The 11,949-nt window shown below is 33.2% G+C and overlaps 1 protein-coding gene across 1 annotated transcript in view; it reads left to right on the top strand.

The window, feature by feature from the left end:
* STXBP5L (syntaxin binding protein 5L) overlaps window positions 1-11,949 on the top strand; it is a 401,935-nt gene that overhangs the window by 157,164 nt on the left and 232,822 nt on the right. Inside the window, exon 8 of the mRNA XM_007450522.1 lies at window positions 4,979-5,102. Within this exon, the coding sequence (XP_007450584.1) occupies window positions 4,979-5,102 (124 nt within the window). The remainder of the gene's footprint in view (window positions 1-4,978; window positions 5,103-11,949) is intronic.

The raw sequence follows: 11,949 nt of genomic DNA, 5'->3' as shown, positions 1-11,949 counted from the left end.
TTTTTTTTTTTTTTTTTTTTTTTTTTTTTTTTTTTTTTTTTTGCGGTACGCGGTCCTCTCACTGTTGTGTCTTCTCCCGTTGCGGAGCACAGGCTCCGGACGCGCAGGCTCAGCGGCCATGGCTCACGGGCCCAGCCGCTCCGCGGCATGTGGGATCCTCCCGGACCGGGGCATGAACCGGTGTCCCCTGCGTCAGCAGGCAGACTGTCAACCACTGCGCCACCAGGGAAGCCCTATGCTTATTTCTTAACCTTTTTGTCCTTAAGGTCTCTAAAGATACTATTCACATCTTTAGAAAATTGTTTTTCTGTGGCAGAAAGTTTAAGTAGTCAGTTTGAAAGGCCTTATCTTCTAATACTTGCCTTCTTACAGTAAAGAGAGATTTTAAAAATAGTAATACTTAATAATAAAAGTCAGATCTTGAAGTACATTTTATCGTACAGAATTGAGATTTTAGATTTTCATGTACAGAAAGCAATGAACTCTTATCAACGAACAGTCTCTTAATTGTTACTTCAGTTGTTCGAAGATTGATTCTAGGCTATTATTTCCTTCTTAAGAAGAAGCTAATGTGAAAAGAGTGAGGCTAGGGGCAAAAGGTGAGAAAGGGAAATTATATCTTGTAGCTGTGGAAATAAAGGTGATCATCAAGGCTCTCAATTAAATTAAAAATTGTTACAGTGATGAGAGATAGGAAAATACAGGTCAAAAATCACTGTTTAAAATTACCCAGGCTTAAATGGGAAGAGTGCCAAAGAATTTAAGACAACACTAAGATAGAGAAATAAATTTGAAAGGAAAACACATTTTTTTAGAACAGTTTCTTTTTGTGCCCTCTTCCATCCCCTTATAAAAGTAAAATTTAAATTTTGGTGCTTAAAGGTACAAGCCTTCGGCTATCCCATAACCCCCACCCCCCATTCATTTCTTAGTGGTTCTGGAAAACTAAGATTTTATGATATATACAAGATTATTGTCATGGTAACAAAGAATTCAGAAGTAAATGATATAACAGCTGGGTAATTTGGTCATGATTAGTGAACAATACTCTGGCAAGCAATGTCATACAATTATGCTCTTTATGATCAATTTACGAGGCACCTTGAATCATAAGGCAAGAAGGTCCTAGAGAGCTAAGCTAGGGTTTTCCTTTTGTTAAATACATAAAATACAAAGATGAGTATGAAGATCACTTCCTCTCTTAAGACTAGCAGTTAGAGCTTCCTAACCGGGTGCCCTGGTCCGGGAAGATCCCACATGCTGCAGAGCGGCTAGGCCCGTGAGCCATGGCCACTGAGCTTGCGTGTCCGGAGCCTGTGCTCCACAATGGGAGAGGCCACAACAGTGAGAGGCCCGCGTACCGCAAAAAAAAAACCCAAAAAACTAGCAGTTAGATAAGAGTCCAAATACCATCTGTGTATTTAGCCAGTTGGAAATAGAGTGGAGCAGCTGAAATGGAAATCCAGATGAGAATGCTCAATCAGCTAGTTTTCCTGTGGCCTTAAAAAGTGTGGCAGGCAGGTTTCTAACTTTAAAAAGTAAGTGAAAGTAATTTTGCAATGAAATGTTTAAATAAAGATTAACAATGTTTAAGTCAGTAGAATACTACACTTAAGTAGAATTATATGAATATATATAAAATTGATTTACTTTAATGTATAATTATATGTCCTATCATTTTAATAAAGATAGTTGTATACTTCATGTTACTACCAAACTTTTCAAACTTTCCTCATCACTTTAGGTCTCATATTTTGAAATCATCTTTCCTGGAATGGTTTCTCATAAGTCACCATTGATCAGTGACCCCTTCCTTAGTCTTTTAAGTTTCTCACTAAACCTGTGACTTTACATCAGTCCTTCCTTCTTAAAATGGTTTCTTCCCTTGTTTGTGTTTTTCCACCTCATTTTTCACCCCTCCTTTTTCCATCACTGGTTCTTTCCTTAACTCTACTTTACATTATAGATACTTTTCAGGATTCTACGTCTTCACCCTCTCTTCATTTCTCCTTCAGTTTACATTTATGTTCATATCCCCTCCCACCATTTTAAATATTACCTATATTATGCTGATAAATTAAAAATTCATATATCTTTAACTCTTATCTCTCTCCTGAGATCTAGATCCAAATATCTAATTATAAGTCCAGATGAATATTCCATTGGCACTGAATTTGTATTTAAACGTCTGAATATTTAAAGGTTTTTCAATTTTGATTTAGTTATTTTAATTTATAATCCTCAGAGTCATATTTGACCCTTTTTTCTTCTTCATATATCATATGCAATCACTTTTGTAGTCTTCTTGATCCAATTTTTATATTGTCTCTCATTTATTTCTTCTCCTTTTTCATTCCCACATTCAGCGTCCTAGTTGAGGATGTTATCTTTTGCCTGGAAGACTTATAATAGCCTTTTAACTAATCATATTTCCTCAGATATCTTACCTTTCAATATATCTTTCACTAACAAGAATATCATTTTAAGACATAGAAGATCAGGTAATTCTCTACCTCAAAACCTTTGAATGGTTCCCAGTTGTCAACAGTACAAAGTCTTATTCCTTGACAGGAGGTTTAAGGCCCTGGTGCTTTTTCTCTTGAATTTAATTTACTGCATCCTTCTACACACTTCTACACTTCAGACATGTTACTCACTGTCTCCTAAACATACCATTTACTTCCTACCTCCAGGCCTTTGCTTCTGCTAATACCTTATCATGAACTCTCTTCTTTCCTCTTATGCATATCAAAATTCTATTAATTATTTAGCTGCTGTAAAGCTATTTGGACTAACTAGCCACTTGATAAATAACCACTGATGAATTCAGAGTTTTGTTTTGGAAATCCAAGATCATTTTCAGAAATAACCATATGAATTTTACTTCCACATTAGCTGTGAAATTTTTGTTTCATTACATCAATATTTCTTAAATAATCTCTCACAGAGAAATCTCTCAGAGTCTGACATGAGGATAACTTTTTAATTCCTTACTAACTGCTGTTTTTCCTTTTTTCAGATTGTTACCTAGCTTTTTGGGTTTCCTTTGTCTTTTTCGTTTACAAGAAATTCAGTCACAGCCACTGAGTTTATTTTCCATATTGTTCTTCATTAAATTTTTTTTCTTTAATTAATTGTATTATATTTGGTTTTTCAGCAAATGCTTAAGGTCCTTTTTAAAGAAAAGAGTGGGGTATAATCAAATAAATAGAAATGGAACTTTTACCCACTAAGTCAGTTCAAATTCCAACTGTTCAATCTCTTCAATGATGGACTATTTGACATCCTATTCTTTAATAACAAGTTGGTTTTACATGCCTACTCTTCTGTACAATAAATGTACTTCTTTTATAGTACTTATCTTGGTTTTATGTTATATATATCATTTTTATATCTGTCTTCTCCAGTAGACAGAAATGCAGTGGGATAGAAAGAAAGGTTAGGGCTGGGGCTCTGCGCCTACCATTTATAGCAAAGTAGTCTGAGAGAATTTTAAATTGACTGAGGTTCATCCAGGTTAACATGTAGAGGAGGCAAGAAGTGACATTTCCCTTTAGTCACATAAAAAATGAGAAGAAATACACAGAGGAGAAGACAAAGAAGAGCGTTTTTTCCCTCTCACTGCCTCTACTGAACCCTGGCAATAAAGAAGTCTTCTCTGCCCAGTAATAAAGACCAGGGTGAGAGAAAACATAAGTCCAGTGTGTCATGGTATCTTTTGCAATTAACCAAATCTTACTTATCTTGAGGTCCACTCATATACTGTTTCATTTCTGATATGTCTAATGATTGCTCTAGTCATCATTTATTTATAACTCTAACAATACTTATTGTTTGGAAATATGTGTGTGTGTGTGTGTATATATGTATAAGTTTGGTATAAAATAAATATATACATAACTTAGTTTTATAAATATAGATTAAAAAACTAAATGTTAAAAGTTCCAAACGATAAGTAGTATTAATATTGGTATAAATGTTTCCTATCTCACAGTTGTTTAAGTTCTTTTAAGGAAAGGATCATGCTGTATATACATCTGTTCAACTTTTATGCCTACTAGAGTTTCTTTCATTCTGCTTATTAGCACATTACCCAAGTTCCATATATACTTTATTAATTTTGAAAGAATCCCAAGAGTGTGGAAATATTTGATAACATTAATTACTTATTCATTTAACAGATTTTTTGAGTACCTACTTTATGCAAGACACTGTGCAACCACTGGGAATAAAACAAATTAGGAAAATGTAATGATTACTTTTTAATTTTATTTAATTCACATCTACAGAATGAATCTGTAAATACAAAAATTTTAAACTCTTCTTGCTTTAAGTCAAATTAAATAGTATATGTTAGAGTTAATATAGTCCAGTGATTCCAAATATGGGTTTTGTAGTCAGACGCTGGCTTTGAGTGTTGTAACCTGAGCAAGTATCTCAATCTTTCTAGGCCTATTTCACCACGTGTAATTTGGAAAAACATAATATCTGTTTTGTAGGATTAAATGAGATAATGTACATAAACTGCTTACCCTGGGGTCTGGCATGTAGTAAGCCCTCAAATTGCAACTCTTATGTAAACTACCTTTTAAGTTGGCTATTTTAAGTGGAACTAGGCTTCTGCCTCACCAGAGATTATTTTCTGATAACCTTGCTTTTACTTCTGTGTAATAGTTTTCAAAGAAGCATTAAAGGGTACTGGGAGGACCTAGGATTTACAACAAAAAGTTCTGGGATCTAACGATACTGTGAAATTTACTTAACTTTTCTTTATCTTAGGAGGTGGGTTTTTGTAGCCTTTTATAAGCTTATAGAAGGTTGAAACCAAAGGTAGTATGACCTAGGTCAGAAAAATTACATATGTTTCTTAAGTGTTATTGCTATAATAATTCTGTGTTAAAATATTTTTCCTTTGGAATATAGAATGATATATCAACTTTTCCCCTCCTCTACTTGTTTTTAATTGTTATTTCATTAGGCTATTCATTCAATTGATTGGCATCATGAGGGCAAACAATTCATGTGCAGCCATTCAGATGGTAGCTTGACTTTATGGAACCTGAAAAGCCCAAGTCGTCCTTTCCAGACCACAATTCCACATGGTAAGATGTATGCTTTCAAAAGAAATCAACTCTGGAGGTTCAGTGCCGTTACTTGAAGTAGGAAAGTTGGTATCATTATCACTAGAAAGAGGTAATAGGACATAGCTTCTGATTCTAAATACCCCTTTATACCTCCTTCAGATCCCTACATTATGACCCAAAGCTTCTATATTTCCCTTCCTCCTATCTATCAACTTTGCTACATTGTAAGTGATACCTATTCAATTTTGATACCAAAAATTGAATAACTGATGGTTGATGTACCTGAAGCAGAGGAGGTAATATAGGATATTTGACGAATTTTAAGGGGTAAGGAGCTAGTGAGAGAATGGCACTTTATAGATCTGACTCTTGGACCTAATTTCTATACTGCTTTAGAGTCTGTTGTTTTCTAAATTCTCCCATTTATTTCCATTTCTGCCATTTGATTCCACTAAATTATGACTACATAGTTTTTATCGTAGGTTGTATTTATCTTATTATATTCCTCATTGAAAGGAGATATTTAGGATTTATGTTGGATCTAACTAGGCAGAATAAAAATTTCAAATGTATGAATATCTTTTATTCAGAGGCCATATTATTTTTCATAATATTGGTGATGATCTGAGTTTCGTGTTTATCTCATACCATTGGTTGGTTGTAAGAATAAAGAGGTCAAAACCTAGAGGTTAATCAAATACATTCTATTTCATAGTTTCTGAGTGTTTATTATAGTTTCACATTGAGAAAATAGTGGTATGTTTTTATAGTGGGTGAAGTCAAAAGATGGAACTATTCCAGCTTGGGTTGGTTTGCCATTTTTTCTACCACAGTTGCACGTTCCACCACAAAAGATTAAATTATTGCAACATTTACCTTAGCAGTTTACTTAGCGATTACCTTACATTTGAAAAATTACTTAGAGATGCTTTATTTATTTAAATAGAAGTACAGTTGATATATTATTTATATCAGTTTCAGGTGTACAACATAGTTTTTCAATATTTTTATAGATTACACTCCAGTTAAAGTTTTTACAAAATAATGGCTATAATCCCCTGTGCTGTACAATATTCCTTATTGCTTATTTATTTTATACATATAAATAAATGTATATGTATCTCTTAATCTCATACCCCTAATTTGCCCCTCCCCACTTCCGTCTCCACTCTGGTAACCATTAGTTTGTTCTCTATATCTGTGAGTCTGTTTCTGCTTTGTTTTTGTTTTATTTTTTGGTTCCACGTATAAGCGATAACATAGAGTATTTGTCTTTCTTTGAATTATTTAACTTAGCATAGTACTCTATGCTATTCTGCCATCCCTGTTGTTGCAAATGGCAGAATTTCATTCTTTTACATGGCTTTTACATGGCTGAGTAATATCCATTATATAGATGTGAGATACACACACACATACACACACACACACATATATGATCTGAGTCAAATTTGAAATTCTCATTTTTACTTTGTACTATTTAAATCTTCACTGTTTTATATTATTGGTTGATTTTTCAGTTCTTAGAGAAGTAAGTTAAAATATCTGTTATGAATATTTTCCTTGTACTTCTATTTATTTTTGTTTTTATACTCTAAAAACCAAATAGCTAAATGTGGCTGATATCGTTTATCAGATATTCTGTGATTTAACTGGTGTTTGACTAGGAATCAATTTCTGAGACAGTGGTATTAAAATTTAATGATTATAGAATTGTCTACTTTTCACTTTAATTCTGTACTTTTTTGTTTCATGTATTTTAAGGTTTTATTGTTAGGTATCTATCATGTCTCCTGTAGAGAACATATAGTTCGGTCTTGCTTTTTTATTCAGTCTTACATAATTTAGTTGGAGTGTTTAGTCTGTTAATATTAAATATAATTACTGATGGGATTGGATTTAGGTATACCAGTTTATTAATTTTTTTGTTGGTCCTATCATTTTTTGTTCCTTTTATCTCCCCTTTTTGCCTTCTTTTGGATTATTTGAAAGTTTTTATTATGATTCCATTTGAATTTACATATAGGCAATTTATCTTCACATAATCTTTTTAATCTGTTGCTCTAGGGATTACAATATATTGTACTTCCTTAACTTTCCATATTCTATTAGGGTTAATTGTAACACTTTACATAAAATGTAGAAATTTCACTACCACATATATTTATTTATCTTCACCCATTGTCCTTCATGCAACAGTTATCCTATGTATTACATCTAAATACAATGTTACAATTTTTGCTTTCTGTACTCTTTAAGTATTTTTTATTGATGTATAGTTAACTTATAATGTTTTGTTAGTTTCAGGTGTACAGTGTAGTGATTCAGTTATTTTTTTTCATATTATATTCCAGTATAGGTTATTACAAGATACTGAATATAATTCACTGTTTGATACAGTAAATCCTTGTTGCTTATCTATTTTATGTATAGTAGTTTATATCTGTTAATCCAATACATGTAATTTGTCCCTCCCCACCTCCCTCCCCCTTGGTAACCATATATTTGCTTTTTATAAGTCTGTTTCTGTTTTGTATATAGATTATTTTTTAGATTTCACATATAAGTGATATCATATAGTATTTCTTTCTCTGTCTGACTTACTTCACTAAGTATAATATTCTCTAGGTCCATCCATGTTGCTTCAAATGACAATATTTCATTCTTTTTTATGGATGAGTAATATTCCATTGTATTTATATACCACATCTTCTTTATCGATTCATCTGTTGGTGGACATTTAGGTTGTTTCCATGTTTTGGCTATTGTAAATAGTGCTGCTGTGAACATTGCGGCGCATCGCATGTATCTTTTCAAATTAGAGTTTTCATTTTTTTCTGGATATATACCCAGGAGTGGGATTGTTGGCTCATATGGGTAGCTCTATTTTTAGTTTTTTGAAGAACCTCCATACTATTTTCCATAATGGCTGCACCAATTTACATTCCTTCCAACAACATACAAGGGTTCCCTTTCCTCCACATCCCCTCCAGCATATATTATTTGTAGACATTTTGATGATAACCATTCTAACCAGTGTGAGGTGATAACTCATTGTGGTTTTGACTTGCATTTCTCTAATAATTAGCAATGTTGAGCATCTTTTCATGTGCCTGTTAGCTATCTGTATGTCTTCCTTGGAAAAATGTCTATTTATGTTTTTGCCCATGTTTTGATTGGGTTTTTTTTTTTGATATTGAGTTATATGAGCTGCTTGTATATATTGGATATTAACCCCTTGTCAGTTGCATCATTTACAAACATTTTCTCCCATTTTGTAGGTTGTCTTTTTATTTTGTTGATGGTTTCCTTTACTCTGTAAAAGCTTTTAAGTTTGATTAAGTGCCATTTGTTTATTTTTGCTTGGATTTCTTTTGCCTTGGGAGACTGATCTAAGATAATATTGCTACGATTTATATCAGAGAATATTTTGCCTATGTTCTGTTCTGGGAGTTTTATGGTGTCAAGTCTTGTATTTAAGTCTTTAAACCATTTTGAGTTTATATTTGTATCTGGTGTGAGGAAGTGTTCAAATTTCATTGATTTATATGTAGCTGTCCAGCTTTCCAAGCACCCCTTGCTGAAGAGACTATTTTTTCTCCATTGTACATTCTTGCCTCCTTTCTCGTAGATTAATTGACCATAAGTTGTGGGTTTATTTCTGGGCTCTCTGTCCTGTTCCATTGATCTATGTGCCTTTTTTAGTGTGTGCAAGTACCACACTGTTTTGATGACTGTAGCTTTTTCTGAAGTCTGTAAGGGTTATACCTCCAGCTTTGTACTTTTTCCGCAGAATTGCTTTGGCAATTCTGGGCTTTTTGTGGTTCCATATAAATTTTAGGATTGATCTAGTTCTGTGAAAAATGTCATGGATATTTTGATAAAGATTGCACGAAATCTGTAGTTTGCTTTGGGTAGTATGGCCATTTTTAACAATATTAATTCTTCCAATCCAAGAGCATGGAATATATATATTTTTAAATCACTTTTAGTTTCATTTATCAATGTTTTATAGTTTTCAGTGCAAGGTCTTTCACCTCTTTGGTTAAGTTTATCCCTAGGTATTTTATATTTTTGATGCAATTTTAAACAGGATTTTTCTTTTATTTTCTCTTTCTGTCACTTCATTGTTAATGTAAAGAAATACAACAGATTTATGTATATTAATCTTGTATTCTGCTACCTTGCTGACTTCTTTTATTAGTTCTGATAGTTTCTATGTGGAAACTTTAGGGTTCTCTACATAGAGTACCATGTCATCTGCATAGAGTGACAGTTTTACCACTTCCTTTCCAGTTTCTTATTGCTGTGGTTAGGTTAGGACTTCCAATACTATGTTAAATAGAAGTGTTGAGAGTGAACATCCTTGTCTTGCTCCTGAGTTTAGCAGGAAGTCTGTCAACTTTTCACTGTTGAGTATTATATTGGCTCTGTGTTTGGTGTAAATGGCCTTTATTACGTTGAGATATGCTCCTTATACCCACTTTGATGAGAGTTTTTATTATGAATGGATGTTGAATTTTGCCAAATGCTTTTTCTGTGTCTATTGAGATTATGATGTGATTTTTATTTTTTCTTTTGTTAATGTGGTATATCACATTGATTGGTTTGTGAATATTGAACAATCCTCATGACCCTGGAATAAAACAAACTTGATCATGGTGTATGATCCTTTTTATGTATTGTTGGATTTGATTTGCTAATATTTTGGTGGGGATTTTTGCATCTATGTTCGTCAGAGATATTGGCCAGTAATTTTCTTTTCTTTTCTTTCTTTCTTTTTTTTTTAGTGTATTTGTTTGGTTTTGGTATCAGGGTGATGGTGGCCTTATAGAATGAATTAGAGAGTGTTCTATTCTCTTCAGTTTTTTGGAATAGTTTGAAAAGGATAGGAATAAGTTATTCTTTGTATGTTTGGTAGATTTCCCCAGTGAATCTGTCCAGTACTGGACTTCTATTTGCAGGAAATTTTTTTTTTTAAGATTTATTCATTATTTATTTATTTATTTTTGGTTGCATCGGGTCTTAGTTGCAGCACTCAGGACCTTCATTGAGAGCACTCAGGACCTTCATTGCAGCACTTCAGGCTCTTCATCATGGTGCATGGGCCTGTCTCTTGTTGCTGCATGTGAGTTTCTCTCTAGTTGTGGCGTGTGGGTTTTCTCTCTCTAGTTGTGGTGTGCAGGCTCCAGGGCGAGTGGGCTCTGTAGTTTGCAGCACGTGGGCTCTCTCATTGAGGTACATGAGCTCAGTAGTTGTGACACGCAGGCTTAGTTGCCCCATGGCATGTGGGATCTTAGTTCCTTGACCAGGGATCAAACCCCTGTTTCCTGCATTGTAAGGTGGATTCTTTGCCACTGGATCACCAGGGAAGTCCCTAATTTTTTTTTTTTTTAATTACAGATTCTATTTTACTTCTATTGATTGGTCTGTCCACATTATCTGTTTCTTCTTGACTCAGTTTTGGCAGGCTGTATGTTTCTAGAAACTTGTCCATTTTTTCAAAGTTGTCTAGTTTTTGGCATATAATAGTTGTTCATAGTATTTTCTCATGATGTTTTGTATTTCTGTGCTATCAGTTATTATTTCTCCTCTTTCATTTCTTATTTTGTTTGTTTGGGTCCTCTTTCTTTTCTTCTTTGTGACCTTGGCTAGTGAATTGTCAATTTTGTTTGTCTTTCAGAAAAACGGCTCTTGGTTTCATTGCTCTTTTCTGTTATTTTTTAAATCTTTATTTCTTCTCTGATCTTTATTATTTCTTTCTTTCTGATAACTTTAGGCTTTTTTGTTCTTTTTTTCTAATTCTTTTAGGTGGTCACTTAGGCTGTTTGAGATTTTTGTTGTTTCTTGAGGAAGAGCTGTATCAGTATGAACTGCCCTCTTAGAAATGCTTTTGCTGCATCCCATAGATTTTGTAAGGTTCTGTATTCATTGCTATTTGTCTTGAGGTATTTTCTGATTTCTTCTTTGATTTCATCATTGACCCATTGGTTTTTTTAGTAGCATGTTGTTTCGTCTCCATGTTTCTTATTTTTCCATTTTTCTTTGTATTATTTCTAGTTTCATACTGTTGTGGTCAGAAAAGATGCTTGAAATAATTTCTGTCCTCTTAAATTTGTTGAGACTTTGTTTTGTGAGCTAATATGTGCTCTATCCTAGACAGTGTTCCATAAATACTTGAAAATAATGTGTATTCTGTTTTTTTTGGATGTAGTGTCCTGTAGATATAAACTAAGTCCACCTGGTCTCTTGTGTCATTTAGGACCTGTATTGCTTTATTGATTTTCTCTCTGCATGATCTGTCCATTGATGTCAGTGGGGTGTTAACTTCTCCTATTATTATTATATTCTTGTAAATTTCTCCCTTTATGTCTCTTAGTATTTGTTTTATATATTTAGGTGTGCCTGTATTGTATGCTTATATGTTGATGTGTGTAATATCCTCTTCTTATGTTGATTCTGTTATCATTATATAATTCTCGTCTTTGTTATAGACTTTGTTTTAAAGTCTGTTTTGCCTGGTATGAGTATTGCTACCATCTCTTTCTTCTCATTTCCATTTTCATGAAATATCATTTTCCATCCCCTCACTTTCAGTCTCTGTCTTTAGCCCTGAAGTGAATCTCTAGTAGGCAGCATATGGTAGGCTCTTGTGTTATTTATTTTTTTATCAACTCTGCCACTCCATGTGTTTTGATCAGAGCATTTATTCCATGTATTGATAGGTATGTATTTATTGTCATTTTATTCCTTGTTTTCAAGTTGATTTTGTAATTTTTCTTTGTTTATTCTTTTTGTTTTTCCTTTTATGGTTTGATGATTTTTCTTTGTAATATACTTGCATTTCTTTCTTTTTGGTTTCTGT

This window comes from Lipotes vexillifer, unplaced genomic scaffold (assembly GCF_000442215.2).
Source record: "Lipotes vexillifer unplaced genomic scaffold, Lipotes_vexillifer_v1.1 scaffold1106, whole genome shotgun sequence".
NCBI classification, from domain to species: domain Eukaryota; kingdom Metazoa; phylum Chordata; class Mammalia; order Artiodactyla; family Lipotidae; genus Lipotes; species Lipotes vexillifer.
Note: the sequence above shows the minus strand (reverse complement) of the source record. Positions and strands in the feature narration are given on the sequence as shown.